The following is a 16,434-nucleotide window of genomic DNA, read 5'->3' as shown; positions in this document are numbered from 1 at the left end:
CTTCCATAAATGGAAAATTTTCAACCACCTTGGCATGGGAGGTTATAAGAATTAAAGGGGAGCAGTGCCCGTGGATGGAGTTGGTCTAGCACAAACTACTTCTTAAGAAAGTATCGTTGTGTATGTGAAAAGCCATGTTCCAATGTCTACCTGTAGATGAGAGAGTGCGGAAACTAGGCTTTGATATGATCCCACGAGAGACTGCGGAAACGAGGTCAATCAATAAAATTGGGGTTCCGTCAAAAAAAAACTAGGTGGTGGAACCTAAAGGGAAAAAATATAATAAAATTTAAAGGCAAAATGATAAAGATGGGGATTGGACTATAGAGGATGGGATAGATACAAATACTCTTTGGAGTAGATTAGCTAGCTCTATTAAAAAGATAGCAAAAGAGATTTTAGGTGAATCAAGGGGAAGATTCTCGAATAGAAAAGAAAGTTGGTGGTGGGAAAAAGATGTTGAAAAAGTCATAAAGAAAAAAAGAATTTGGTATAAAACGTGACAAAAATGTAGAAGCATATACAACTTTGAAAAGTATAAGAAGGCAAGAAAAGATGCAAAAATAAAGTCACTACTGAAGCTAAATATAAATCATTTAATAGTTTGTATGATAGATTAGATACAAAAGAAGGGGAAAGAGATATATTTAAACTTGCTAAAGCTAGAGAAAGAAAGAGTAAGGACTTAGGAAATGTAAAATGTATAAAAAGTAAGGATGATGAAGACATTAAAGAAAGATGGTGAAGTTACTTTAGTAAGTTGTTTAATGAAAACCAAATAAAAGAGTTAGACTTAGATTTGAAAAATGAGGAAAAGGCTAAAATTATGAGATTTATTCGCAAAATTAGAGTTAACGAAGTTAAGTTTGCACTAAAAAGGATGAAAAATGAGATAGCTATAGGAACGGATAACATCCTAATTGAAGTTTAGAAATGTTTAGGTGATAACAGAATTATATGGTTAACTAATTTATTTAATACAATTATAAAAACTAAGAAAATGCCATATGAACGAAGGAAAAACACTTTAATACCTATATATAAAAATCAATGAGATATTCAAAATTGTAATAACTCTCGTGGAATTAAACTTATGAGTCATACGATGAAACTGTGAGAAAGGGTAGTTGAACAAAGATAAGGTTAGAAACGAAGGTCTCAGAAAATCAATTTGGTGTTATGCATGGGAGATCTACCATAGAAGCTATATATTTTTTAAGAAGATTAATGGAAAAATTTAAAGAAAAGAAGAGAGACTTGCATATGGTATTTATTGACCTAGAGAAAGCATATGATAGGATACCTAGGGAAATTCTATGGTGGGTTTTAGAAAAAAAATGGTGCATGTAGTAGGTATACTGATGTCATTAAGGATATGTATGATGAAGTAATGACTAATGTAAGGACTATAGATGAAGAAACTAATTAATTTCCAATCACCATAGGTGTACATCAAGGATTTGCTTTGAGCCTTTATCTTTTTACTTTATTGATAAACTAACTGACTAAGAGTATTCAAAATGAGATTCCATGGTGAATGTTGTTTGCAGATGATATTGTATTAATTGATGAAACTAGAGGCGGAGTTAGAATTATGGAGAGAAGTTTTGGAATCTAGAGGCTTTAGGATAAGTAGAAATAAGACAGAATATATGAAATATAATTTCAGTAATAGTGAGAGGAATATTAGACACAAAGTTAAACTTGATGATGATGAAATAAATAGCACTTATAGATTTTGATACCTTGAATCTATCATGCAAGCTGAATGAGAAATTGAAGATGATGTAATACATAAAGTTAAAGCAGGTTGGGTAAAATGGAGAAGCGCTTCAAGTGAGTTTTGAAATCGTAGAATACCCTTAAAATTAAAAGGAAAGTTTTATAGGACGGCTATAAGACCAGCTATGTTATATGGATCAAAATGTTGGGCAACGAAGAAACAGAATATCCAAAAAGTAAGAGTTGTCGAGATGAGAATGCTTAGATGAGTGGTATAACACTAAAATATAAATTAAGAAATGAACATATTCACAGTAAGTTAGGTGTAGCTCCTATGGAAGACAAGATAAGGGAGGCACAACTCAAATTGTATGGACACATGCAATGTAGACAGCATAGTGCACCAATGAGGAACAGTGAGTTAGTTATTGTGGGGAGCAGTAGAAGGGGTAGGGGTAAACGGTAAACCTAAAATAACTTGGAAGGAGATAGTGAGTAAGGATTTAATAGTCCTAAATCTTTCAAAAGAAATGGTCCATGATTGCATAAATTGGTGGAAAAGGATTCAAATAGCCGACCCCACCTAGTGGGACTTAATGCTTGGTTTTGTTGTTGTTGTTGTCATAGTTTCTTGAACTTAATCCCAACCTTCACCTCTTTCACTAAAGGTCTCACTACTTTAAGCCATGTCCTCAAGGAGTTTAAGCTAGTCTCTCTCAAACCCTCCCTCCTTAAGCAATAAACACAAATGCATCTCCCTCAATGGACTTCTCCCTAGGCAAACAGTATTAAGAGTATGAATAGACCAAGTAGGAATGAACCTTAGAAGTCATCAAAGCCTTCAAAGGAACTTCCACCCTTCAACGTTCACCCCACCCACTCCCCAAATAGGAGATAAGATCACTCAAAAGTATCAACAAGCCATCATCTTCCACAAGTGTGGGGTCATCATAATCAGTTTCAAAACCATAACTTTTAAAGTTAACAAGTTATCTTCCCCCTTGAAATCCAGAGTCTTTGGCTGATCTGCCAATAAACCTAACCCAGAATCACACATACAGCCCACATCATCTTCTAAACCAAGACATGAACTCTCATCCAAACCAGCAACAACCTGAGACTGTGCCACATCCCTTAGGGCAGATATCAGCAGATTCAGCAATGAGAAAGCACATTAAACAAGGATAATATTTTCAATCAAAAGCATTGCTGCAATCCTTCACCAAACTCTTACCATCTCTTTTACTAAGAGCAGAAAGAGCATTCATTTTTTTTTTCTTTTTTTTTTTTTGAATAGAAAAAGAAGAGATCTCATTAAAAGAGAAGAATTTCGAGAATAAGGCATTTCCCTTAAAAATTCTAGAAAAATCTAGAAAAAAGGAACTAAAAATCAAATAAATACTTTGCGATATCAAAGCGAAAAATTCCCATTCTCACTGAATTTCTGAAAAGCTCCTTCCCTTAAAGCATTCAAAGACAATGCACCATAAAGAGGCCAAGTAATGTATCTTTTCCCAAACCAGCCACCAATTCAAATTTTTCCCCTGAAAAAATCCATGCATTACACTCCAACCATAAACCCCTCAGCACTTCCAAAGAACAATCCTATCCTTTCTTCTTCCAAAACCCTCAAAAGAAATAGCCAACATTCCTTCCACCGACGCTGGACAAACCCAAGCTTCTCCCACAGCACTGCAAATAAACCGCATTCATCAACAGCAAATTTCCACCCTGCAGACACTTAGTATCGTGGGTACCTCCCATCTGATCTTCCTCTGGTCTCTCCTCTCCAGATTTAGCAATATCTCCTTCCTTAGACAAGTGAATCCCAGCACCGTTAGCCCCAGTGCCTAGTCTGGCCTCATCCAGATCACTTATTTCAGTTTTCATTTCGAGATTTCCAAATAATTACAAAAATGACTGCCTAATTTTCAAAAGATTATATAAGAATTCAGAAATTTAGACAATAATAAAAAAGTATTTTTCCAATTTTCCTATAAAAATCTAGAAAATTAGACAACAAGCTCGCATTTTTGTAATTACTTGAAAAAATCGAAAAGGAAAATAAAATTATTTTCTGCCAGTGGATAGTGCCAAAAATTTTATTGCTCAACAATTTTCTTTATAAATGTTGCAAAACTGAAAAATATGCAGGCTTTTTTGTAATTCTTTGGAAATCTAAAATGGAATAGAAAATTGTTTTCCACAACTAAACAGGCCCTAAGTATTTAAATCTTTTTCTATCCCAAAAACTTAAATAAAACTATCGACCATTTGTTCCTACATTGTAGGATGGCTAAGCAGCTTTCTTTTTTGTTGTTTTGACAGTTGAAGCTTTTCTAAATGCGTGTTAAGGAGGCTTTGGGAGAAGTAAGGAACGAAGATCCTCTGGAGATGTGCTATCTTTGCTCTTCATTGAACTCTTTGGACAGAAAGGAAGGCAAGGATTTTTATTCGCAAATCAAACCCTCCTTGCATCCTTTGGGATAGAGTGGTTTTCCGCAGGTCTTTTTCAGCTCATTCTTTTGGATTCTTTCAAGGTTTACTTTTGTGACAACTACAAAGGAACTGGAAGGGAGCGTTCTTGTAATACTTTTGGTTTTCTTATTTCATTAGGAGGACCCCTTTCCTCCATCTTGATGTAAATTCTGCTCTTTCTTGTTAATGAATTTCTCTTTCTATCAAAAATTAATAATAAAACAAAACATTTAATCCATATTTTGTTTGCAAATTTGCTAATGCAAAAAACTAATTCACACAAGCAGTATCTGCTGCTAGTTACATTACATTCATGATGGCCACAACTACTACCATTGTTATGCAGACTATCACCATGCTTCAAGAACACGTTAATTACCGCATCAGAAACTGAAGATTTATTCAAAAGGAAAAATTTTAAGGAGAGTACATACAAGCTACTAACCTGGAATGGGACCAAATTGTTTTGCAGGGTACAATATCGAATTGGTTTCAATCATCTGCCACAATATTTAAATAAAAAACAGAATATCATAATATTTAGTGGCAAAAGTTGACAACATCATACGCTTAAACTATGAACCACATCATTCTGTGTTGGCATTAATAAGAAAAAGATTTAGTTGCTAATTTGTCATGCTGCTTTATAATTTTCAATCACAGACCTAGTAGATATAATACAAACATTTTTTAAGTCGTTTGTGCAGTATGAGATTCTGCATCAAATGATTTTGTACCAGGAAGTCATACAAATGATAAAAGAGGCCACAATCTCGGTTCATGCCACACCTGCCATCACATAACTATGGCCATGTTGGTGGCATATTCAGATAGCATTATAATAACAGGTGAAGACGGTTGAGCACGTGTTGATATCGGATAAGTAATTGAAGAAGGAAAACACAGACCCCACCTACCATAGCACTAGGCACTCACTGTAGAAGAATGTAACTGAAAGGAACACCCATGCTTGGAACAAGACAAATTGAAAGAGAACTGGATAAAAAGAACTGAATCCTAAAATGAAGCATTATTTAAGTCAAATGTATGACTGTATCAGTATTTACAGTTTCATTCCAAATGGTAAATACCAAATACCAAAGTGATCCAAAAAGGCATGTGGTGGCTAGGAATTGCTCCATCTAAAGGTTATCATGCTCACGTATTGATTTTGCAGTCAACAGTGGTCTGTTACTACATTACCTGTGATAGCCACGTTTCAGATGCATATCCAAAATTGACTTTTATGAATTAGGTCATTCAAACTACACAACATAAAATGACTGAAAATAAAATATAATTAAAATAAATATATATTAAATTTCTAAAACATGAAAAAAAATTATAAATCATTTTAAAAATCATTTTTTAGCATTTTTCAATTGTCATTTATGATAGGATTGTTCTCAAAATGCCAAAAAAAATATTTAAAAATATAATAACTACATAAAATATTACAACTGATTACAATTTCTTCCTAGAATATATTTAGTTTACATTTTTCTCATTTTATTATTTTAATCTTATTTTCAATTTGTTATTTGACTCAAGGGCAAAGATGAATGAGTTCAATTAGGTTCTTGCTTTATTTTAGTTTTGAAAATACTAACCAAAGAGGTAGTTAATTTTCAGTTTTTAGCTTTTGTTTCTGGTTTTCAGTTTTCATCTCGGCTTTTTGTTTTTGAAAGTGATACCAACGGAATGATAGGTATCGACTCAATGGTGTTAGTGTGCTAGGATAGCCCTATTTGTTTCTCTCTCCCCCTCACGATACTATTCTTTTCCCCCTGTCGTGCATTGGCTGCAATAAAGATTGGTTTAGGTTATGACAAGCCGACCAATTCAGATCAACGGGAAATCCTTCGACCTCCATTAGGACAAGGGTGAGGGAAGTTCATCTCTACTCATGGTCAAGAAGAACGTTGTTCGTCACAAATGGGTTAGGTTATTGAAAGAGGCTATTTCGTGGTTTGTCGAAGGGTTGTTGGTTTTTGATCAGATGGAGAGAGGTTTTTAGAGTTTTTGCAAGGGTATTACAAATTATTGGCTGTCGACTAGGTGGACGAAAGTGGCAAAGTTCCTAGAGTTAGGGTTGGGCAGAAAAAGTACGAGGTTTACTGTGTTCATTCCCGGCGGAGCAAAAGGTGAGGATGACGAAGCTTCGTGACTGTTTTCTGTGACTTGGCAAAGGAGTTACGAAAAGATTTGGGTGAAATAGTTGCAGATGGTCATCCATGTTTCAGATCGTAGAGGCAGGTCGTTCTGGAAAGTAGTAAAGATGGAGGCGATGGTTGTGATCATTATGCCCTCTCTGGAAATCGAGTTATGGTGGCCAATAAGGAAGACAGGTTCTGTAGGTGTGGTGGTGTGGTTCAGATGAACAAGGCTGAAGTTACGCAGTCAGCAGCAGTCGCTGTTAATTAGCCGGAACCAACCATAGGCAACCAGTCTCCAACCAGTCAGCAACCTCCAAAGGCTGCAATCTTCGTGAACCAGTCCAATTCATCTGAGAAGGTAACTAGGATTTTGACAGAGTCAATCATCTCAGAGGCTGCTAGGGCTGCATTCAGGGTTGAGTTGCAACTGAAGGAGCCTAGGGCTTCATTGCCAGAAACCACAGCTGTTCCATCAGAGAACAATGTCCACACAGTACAGCTTTACGGAAGGAGCTTGGAAACTAGCAGAGGTGGCTAGGGTTGCACTTGGGAAAGATGAGACGAAGAGTATTGGTCCGGGATGTTTTGTTTTTGTCTTGGACCTAGCACAGGTAATTGAAAAAGGAGCAGTTTCTTTTTTAACTGAGTTGTGCCAATTCATTGAACAGGCACATAGTATTGCTAAAAACAAATTGAGCCATCCTTTGAAAACAAACAAGGTTTCTTCTGAGTTGGATCGTTCCCAGATGGGACATTCCTTTAAACAGGTCCATTGTTTGAATAATGTGGACCAGGCCCAATAGGCTGGTATAAATGTTCAAGGAACTGTTCAGTTCTCAAATAAGACCCAAGAGGATCCTTCCAATGGAGTTTCTCAAGACCAGGGATGTTTGGCTAGGACTGATGGATTAAAAAGAAAGCGCTTGCGTGAAGCTGTTACAGCAGGATCTTCTCATCTGAAGCAGCATCTACCAGTAGTTGGAAGTCAAATTGAAGAAGATCAAAAGTCTTCTGCATTTCACACACAGAATTCTCCAATTAACTGGTGTAGGCAGACAAGGGACAAACAAGTACGTTGTCTTCCAAGCAGATTACACATACAAACCCTACCTTGCAATGCTCAGTTTCTAAGCAGATTCTTGAAGGCCAAGAGGGTTGACCATCTTCATCAGAAAGAAGCAACAGTACTGAAAGGATTAAAGAGAAAGAGGTGTTGAAGGAAGTCTTGTTTTCAAACAATTCTGGACTTCTGATCGATGATTGTGTTCTGGAGCAAGATGATGCTGCAACAAAGGTTTACAGAGGTGATTGTGTTTTGGGTAGGATATTTGATGCCTCAGACTTTTAAGGCAAAGGGATCTAAGGGTCCCAAGGTTTATACTCGTCGAAAAAATTGCACGTAAGTGCGAATATGAAAAAATTGTCTGAAGAAAAAAGAAAGCACTCTGATGAGGCAGTGCTAAAGATTTTAAAGAGGAATTCAGAAGGATAATTAGTTATTGTGAAAGACATAAATGCTAAGAAAAAGACGGGCAATTCTTGTGATGGGGTTAGCAAGGGAGAGGTAATGAAATGGGGGGAGTTATCAGATGATGAAAGCGATAGTCTTAGTCAGTTTGATTGTTGTGGGGGCTTACTGTTGGATGAAATTAGGGAACAATTTGGATATGTTTCTGACTCCAGTGACATTTTAGGCAACTTATTATGTACATCCATCCCCTTGCAAGGATTGGAGCAGGTCTCTATATTTGAAGATGACAATTTGGTTAATGAGCTGCAGCGCAGGGAAAGTATTTTACCAACACCAGTGCAGGATATTTTGAGGAAAGATCTTGAAGTTCAAGACCAGATGGATAAATTGGATTTAAAGATTTGTGATCCAAGGGGAAATGAAGTGGTTTTGATGAGTCTAAAAACAGAATTAGTCCAAGAGAGTTAGCTAACCTGAAGAGTTTGGTGTATTATGAAGGAAAAGGATTGAAGGTGTGATTCCTTGATTAATTGTTAATTTCTCTTTTAAATTTTTTATTTTTTACTTTTTCATTTTACTTTTATTGTATCCTATTTAATTTTTTCGGGTGGACTTCTTGTCCTCTTTCATTGTAATTTCTCTCTCTATCTAATATACCTTCTTTTATTATCCAAAAAAAATTAAAAAACAATATTTTGAAAGCATATTTGTTCCTGTTTCTTGTTTCAGGTGAAGATAAGAAGATATATTAAGCACAAGGGGCAAAGCTCAAGGGAAATGCAAAATGCCTAAGAGAACAACAAATCAAGCAAAAACAAGCCTATTATAAGCTCAAAAGCAAGAGCATCTAGCCTTCATATCGAAAACAATATTAGAACTACGGAATCAGCCACAAAAATAGAATATTTAGAAATTAAGGCAATTCCAGCTCTCAAGTAGGCATATAGAGGAACAAATCAACTTGCATAATCTTGCACTAGCCTTGCTGCACAAAGAGGAAAATCATAAACTCAGTCGCTAATTTTGATAAAACAGTAGCAGAAACCATGTTTAATCTGAAAAATGTTTTCATTTTAATTTATTGCAAAAATGTCTTCCTGCAATGCTTAGATTTTGGTTTACACAAACCCAGTTGCCTCCAGATGCTTGCAACATCATTGTTGCAGAGTTCTCACCGTTTATAATTTTAGACAAAATAAAGCATGAATCCTGTTTCCATGAAACAGAAAAAAAAAAAAAAAAAACCAGCGACATTTTTAGACACTCTAAATTATCTGAAAAGATCTAGGGAAAGAATCAATATGGTACGAAATAACAGAAGAAAGCACTAATACTTCTACTCAACTCAACAAAGTCCATCCCTGCAACAGAAAACTGATTTGACTCCAGAACACATGGAAGTTTCAAATTAAAATTTACAAGCTAATACATTTTTAAAATTAAGCTTAAAAAATTAAAATTTCTCACGATGAACTCTCTTATTCTATATCACAAAGCCTGCAACTCTCATTTTTCACTTTCTCTGTACATTATGCTTGTGATAGATATTAGATTATGATTCCAGGGGTTTGTTCAATCTATATTGAAGGGAAGACCTTCAATTTTGAGATTGGGTAAAGTGGGGGAGGGAGTTTCTTGCTTTGTTCGTTCTTGAGAAAAATCAGGTGCACAATAGGTGAGCAAGGCTACAGTAGGTGCTGAAAAATGGTTCTCAAAGGGATTGTAATTGTTCCTCAGGAGTTTAGGTAGGGGTTATGGTAATATATGCAACAAGTGTCGGGAAGTTTATGGAGTTGAAGCATGGCTGGAGAAGTAAGAGGTTTTTTGGTTTTGTTCCTGGAGGGTCTGAAGGTGATGGGTAGAATCTATATGGGAAGGAATTTAGCACTATGGTGTAGTCCTCTCTTCTGGTGCCGACAGCAAAGGTAGCAACAAGATTTGTGAACCAGTCTTGGAGTCAGGTATTCTCGGGGAGAATTGAAGGTGTAGGAGAAGGAAATATCCAACTGAATACACCATCAGAGGATGGTGTGTCACCATCTGAATCAGATTTGTTTGGTTTTGAGGGGGCAAACGCAAGGGACAATTCTTGGCCTTTCATCTTAGGGAGTGAACAAGGACCATGACTGAAGTTTCAGAGGCAGCTAGGTGTTTCCTTTATGCAAGATGGGTCTTGAAGAGTAGAAGGTGTGGGCCTAGGTCTCTGATGATTTCTTTGGACACAAGCAAATTTTTTTATAAGAACGGGGGTCTCTTTGAAACGTTGTTGGGCCAGGTTATTGAGCAGGCCAATGTTCAGTTTAATGAAACCGCTTAGGCCTCTTTACTGAAAAGGAGTACGATCTGGCAGTTCCTCTGCTGGAACATATTAATGGACGGTCAAATCCAAATTTTAAAGCACAGAAGCAGAACATGTGGAAGGAGGATCATCAGCCTATTGTGAAAGAAACCCAAATTCTTTCTCCGATTATCCAAGAGGTGCCTGGAACTGATCAAGCATCAGAGCAAAATATGCAAATCTGACATTGCGCTGCTCATCTTCAGTGCAAGTTCGCGGCAACAAGAGGTTAAAAGCAGCAGCTTCGGGAATAGTTGAGACATAGAGGCAAATATAGAGAAGCAAATCTCAAAAGAAAATAGACAAACTTGGTATGATTCTGCTTTCTTAGAGGAAGAGTCTTCCCCAGTAGAGGAGGATATTCAATGTTGGCCCACAACCTAACAGCTTAAACTTTTAGGTGAAGAGGTATTCTAACATGGCACCAAAGCTGGTTACCAGGAGGTCCTGTGGTATTTTTTTTTTTTTTTTTTTTTAAATCTATTCTGGTCCCTACCATGGGTGCTATTTATCGTGTGTTTATCACTCCACATGCTGTCAGGCTGCACGTGCGGGAGAGTGTTAAAGCTTGATATACATTGTTGACTCACAACCTAACAGCTTAAGCTTTTAGGTAAAGTGGTACTCTTAACATATTCAGTGGGATATCTGCTGGGGATGAAAAAGAGGAAGGTTCCACAAAAAATTGTCGGTTTGGAGGAAAATTATACTGCTAAACAAGTAATTTCTGTGTCAAAAGGTTTATGCCCATCCAAAGGATGTTCATATCAGCTTTGAAATGAGGAAAAATTTGAAAATAATCAAGATTCTTCTGGTGAAAAAACTAAAAAAAATTCTTAAGAGAGATTCAGGAGGAAACTTAAGTATAGGGAAGAGCACAGAGAGGATTAATATTTGCCAGGAAAAAAAGAACTGGGGGATGTTCTAGACAATGACAAAGAAGGCATTAGTGATTTTGAATGTGATGGGGGTTCGCTGTAGGACAAGATTAGGGCTCAGCATGGCTATATTTCTGGTTCTTCTTCTAATCATCTTGGGGATTTAACGTATGTGCCACCACTCCCTTCAAAGGATTGCAAGATATTAGTATTTTTTGAAAAAATATGGTGAGTAACGATGGAATTTTACCCAAACCAGTGGAAGAGACTTCTGATAAGACCTTCAAACTCAACTTTTGTTGGATTAGTTGAATTTACAATTGCCTATTTGAGGAGGAAACAAAGTCCCAGCTTAAATCTAAGGTAAAGAAGGGAAAGAGAGAATTAGCAAATTTGAAGTGCCCAGTGAATAGCTTGAAGAGGGGTTCTAATTTTAGTTCTTCATTTTTATAATTTTGTGTGTGTGTGTGTGTGTGTATCTTCTTTTAAGGATTTTGTATCCTAGCCTGATTTATATATTCTCCCTATCTCTCTCTCTCTCTATTAACATATCTTCTTTTTTATAAAAAAAAAAAAGGTTATGTTTTCAAAGAACAGAGTAGCTATTGTATAGAAATATAATAACTTATTAAAAAAAAAGCAATACTATTTAAGGCAAGTGACCATACAAATTTTGATTTTATTCTAACAAACATGGAATGGCATAGGAATAGTATCAATAGATACTCCTATGATGAATTTGGGAACCTGGTGTATTCCATGTTAGTCAGCATATGATCAACTTTGTCAGTCATTTGCCTTAGAATAACTAAAATTTTATTTCATGAGCTATTATCCTACATAATGGTTATTCATTCCTACCCTATGTCATTTCGCAAACCAAACGTAACATCAATTATAGAAGCAAAAAGTGAAATAAAATAATCATGAGTGCTTTTTAAGCATGCTCAACAACCTACCAGTGACTCACAATCTCTAGAGGGTTTATCCATATCAGCCCATTGAACTTGAGATCATACTGCTGGGAAGGATAATTATATTAGGCTTATATTAGCATAAGGTTACCTATCCAAAAAATTAAAGGGTGCTAGGTTTCCTCAAAGTAATGTCATACTACCTAAAGTTGAAACTCTTGACATTTATTTCACCAAGGAAAACTTCTATGTAAAATATAAAAAAAGAAAACTTCTGTGTAAAATATAAAAAAGAAAAATGCCTCTCTAGAAGAACCATACAAATATGGTGACTGCAGCAGAAGTCATTTTGCAAAACTAAAATGAAGATTAAATCAAATGAGAATGGATGCCCATCACTATTACATTGCAGACTTAGTTACCAAGAAGAGTGAGAATGGACATAAATCAATGACAAAGGAGAGTAAAAAGCTCAAAAGATTATTGATCGCAGTTCAAATTTAAAACAGAGAAAAAAAAAAAAAAAAAGATGAAGGATTTAGGAAAGGAACATCAGTAGAATGATACTGCTATTATATTTGGTAGATCAAATGGTGTCTTGCCTTGGTAATTGCCTTCAAATCAGGACGCTTGGCTGACCGCTTAAGATTTTTTTCAGGCGAATCTCCATTCTGAACAAAAGGGATGTACACCAATAGTCACGAATCCATATCCAACTCACTTTCTTTGTCCCAAATTGACAGAACAAAGTAAAAGGCATGAACATTGGGAAAAATCAATTTATCCAAGTAAAAATCATGCAGGTGTCATGGTCAGAAGTGATCTATCTCAAAAATACTTAATTAACAAACTAAGAGATATATAGCTGTAAAAAATAATTTACTTATCCAAGTAAAAAAACAAGCAGTCTCTGTAATGCAAACAGTCTTATCTCCAAAACACTAAATGTCCAAAATGAATCTCCTGACAGTACCAATGTTACAAATTGCCTGAATGCTCCAATTCTCAAACACTGATATGACATGAGACAGGAGGAGAAGGTGAAAGCATTTATATGGCTTCTGCACAAGAATAGTTAAAACCAAGACCTCTACACAAGAATCCTTAAAACTAAAATCAGAAAGCACCATATATAATAAATCAACTAATCATGTGACCTGTTCAGGAAATAGTAAAAACCTGCTCTAAAGATAATCACATAAAATATGTTACAGCACAGAAAACACCTGCTTTTTCAGTAGGTTGCACCGTACCACAGTGGCTTATTACTCATTTAAGCATTCACTTGGACTATGTTGCCTTTTGGCACCCCATATTGCTAAAGTCTCCAACTGGGAGAAGCATTCTTCTTTCTTTAGGTAGATGTGTTACTTTGAACCAGGCATTTCTTTTTTCTACACCACTTTTACTTTCTGCCATTGTTGGGATTCTGTTTGTTGTAGCAAATAAGACAAAAAGAATGGCAAGCGATTTGCTTTAGTCTGGAATAGAAGAGGAGGAATTAGTAAGTAATTTAGAAGGTTGTTAGTAGATTACGTGGGGAGGGGGTACAGGTTTGGGTACTTCCGTGCATAAAAGGTAATTTGGTGCCTAAAAACTTAAGTCTTGTGTTTAAGTAGTTGTGGTAGTTTCCCTTGAAAATTAACTCTCTTTAGGTGATTAAAGCAAATTTAGTTTGCTGAAGAATGGTTGGATTACTACTATTGGGATTTGGTACTGAGTTGTTTATGCGAGCTCTTGGAAACTCATTTCACATATCTCTTCATTGTTTTTCACTTGCATTTAACATATGGTTGATGATGGATCCCAAGTTCTTTTTTGGGAAGATGTGTAGGTGGGGAATTCTGCTTCTTATGTTGCTTTCTCTCTGCTTTATTTTTTCTCTCTGTTACATTATGCACCCATGATGACTTCTTTCATCGTTGTCAACAAAGATTTAGTTTCTGGGAATTTGCATTTTTATTTCAAGAATCTTAGTGATGCAGAGATTCTTACTTGATTTATTGGATTCTTTTTGGCTTTCTCCTGGGAGGAATTTTAGGGTTGGGATTTTGGATGGTTCTAGGATTATCTCTCATCAATCATTTTTTCCTCACTTGATTCACTGTTCTTTTTCTTATTCTCCAGGTAATTGAATTTGGAGAACTAAGGTTCATTCCAAGTCCAAGGCCGAGGCTTTTGTTTAGATGTCAGCCTTAATAGAGAACAGAAACAACTTGTTGCAGATTAGAATATATGGCTTCATTCCACCAGTTTGCATGACACATTTCGACAGTGATGAATCATATTCTCCTCTTTCTGCTTCACACGCAACTTGGAATTCGTGGATCACTTAGTCTAGTTTCTTTAAAGAATGCAGGGTGTGTGTGGGTTCCATGGAGGCTTCTTTGCTTATTTCTCTTAGAAGTTTTGGAAGAAGGATGCAAACAGATTGTAGTTCTGAGCTGCTTTTGCAGAGAATTGGAGTATCTAGCCAGAGAGTTATGCCCTCATCTTTGATGATCAGTCCCTGCCTTTGCAGTTTCTTTTTGGATAGAAATAGCTCCCTAGCCTCTTTGTGGACCTTTCTTCTTTAGATGAGAAAAAACCATTCCCTAAGAAAGAAGCTAAAATACAGATTACCAGGGCAAGAAATCCACCAGTCAACAGCTAAAAAACAACTACAAAAGTGCAGTTCTTCAATCAGTCCCTCTGAAGGTGAGACATCAAAATTCCCCAAAAAAAATCCCGAAGAGTGAGCCCAAAAAGAAGGGGGGAAAATTACTTTACCCAAGAACAAGTGCAAAGATGTAGGTTTACCATTACAGATTAGGGCATTTCACTTGGTCTAGCGAAAAACACACACTTCCACAAGGCCTCACCCTTTATGAACCCTTTTTTTATGTAGAAAGGAAGCTTTATTAAGAAAAAGAAGAAGATATAAGTCCTCACTCAAGAAAATAGAGTAAATAAAACTACACCAACTTCATAAAGCCCCCCCGTCCACACACACTCCCCCCTCCAAAAAAATAATAAATCTTGGATGGAATCTTGAAAACAGCAGCCCTCAAAACAGCCTGTGCTAAAGCAGTCGACAGACAATCTCTTACCCGAAAAATTTCTAGCTTTTCTTTCCAGCCAAATTCCTCATAACACAGCACAAGGGGCACGCATCTACACAGCCTTCTAACATCCTTACCTTTTCCAAAGAAGAAATAGTCACTAGTTCTTCCACCCCCTTAATGCACCTTTTCCTATTGTTACATCAGAGAAATGAGCTTCTAGAATTTAAGTGGGATTGGATGGCACTGTTACCATGGCTCTGCTGTTTTTGCTGTTCACTTTTTCTCTGTTTCTTTTTGTCAAGTCCTTCTAATTCTAATTTTTTCTCTCTTAGCATATATTTTCTATATCAAGAAAATCGTTAAGCATCATACAACAAAGCATAGATGGCCTTATAGCCGTCTTATAAAATTTTCCTTTTAATTTTAAGGGTATTCTACAATCATAAAACACACCAAACGCACTCCTCCATTTTAGCCAACCTATCTTATTTCTATGTACTACCAACTTCTTCAATTTCCCCTTCACCTTGCATACTAGATCCAAGATATCTGAAACTATCAATGCTATTAATCTCATGATTACCCATTTTAATCTTCTCTCTGTTGCTACTCCTTACCTTACTGAAATTACAGTATATATACACGAAAAACATTTTGAAGGCTTGTGTACCGTGGAAGGTCCTTGAACACCTCAACTAAAAGGCCATAAATTAAGCACACATTTTGCTAGGCCTACACTTCATGAGCAATTGTTGCAAATGCACTGAGATTTTGCATCTCTCACACAATCATAAGGTGAATGCCTCAGTGACATTTTTTCTTTTCATACTTGCCCAAACTATTCTTCTCTCTAAAAAAACTTATTGTTTATGAAAACAAATTTGTATGACCTGATGATCGATGATAAAAAATTAAAACACATTTATGGTTATGTTGTTATATCTGGTCACCTCACTTTCTAAACTCACATTATCCAAAATATGACAAAGATTACATGTTCCCTTAAAATTTTAAAAACTTGGCCAATCTTTTAAAAGAACAATGCAAAAAATGGAAATCATAATTAAATTTCCCAAACCATATGCATGACTTGAGATTCAATGTAATGCTAAAGGGCGTCAAATAACATTTCCAAACCCTCTTCCTTTCAACAAACAAAAGCCTAATCACAAATGAAACAGGACCAGAACATGTAAATTCCATGGAGAGAATGATCAACTAATAGAAGTCTCGATCCAAATGGACAAAAGCCCAACCGACAGCCATAGACTTTAAAAAAAACAAATCCCCAAAATTATAACTTCAACGCCAACTATTTCAGATAGTGCACTTGAACATGTACCCATTGTTCCAGCATATGACTAAAATCATAAGGTGAAAATCACAATATCAATAGCTTCATTAGGAACATAATTCATTTATATATTACTTCA

At 36.0% G+C, this 16,434-nt stretch overlaps 1 protein-coding gene across 6 annotated transcripts in view; it reads right to left on the bottom strand.

Moving 5' to 3' along the window:
• The window catches only part of LOC131167720 (histone-lysine N-methyltransferase, H3 lysine-9 specific SUVH4), a 176,118-nt gene that overhangs the window by 115,063 nt on the left and 44,621 nt on the right, over nt 1–16,434 (bottom strand). For 4 of the 6 annotated variants that reach the window (XM_058126575.1, XM_058126577.1, XM_058126576.1 and 1 more), the window contains 2 exons: nt 12,560–12,628; nt 4,646–4,700 (listed from right to left, as the gene is read on the bottom strand). In XM_058126575.1, the coding sequence (XP_057982558.1) occupies nt 4,646–4,700; nt 12,560–12,628 (124 nt within the window). The remainder of the gene's footprint in view (nt 1–4,645; nt 4,701–12,559; nt 12,629–16,434) is intronic. The other 2 variants (XM_058126578.1, XM_058126579.1) reach the window with 1 other exon arrangement.

The sequence above is a fragment of the Malania oleifera genome, chromosome 11 (assembly GCF_029873635.1).
Source record: "Malania oleifera isolate guangnan ecotype guangnan chromosome 11, ASM2987363v1, whole genome shotgun sequence".
Classification (NCBI taxonomy): Eukaryota; Viridiplantae; Streptophyta; class Magnoliopsida; order Santalales; family Ximeniaceae; genus Malania; species Malania oleifera.
This window is presented reverse-complemented; position numbering and strand designations above follow the sequence as displayed.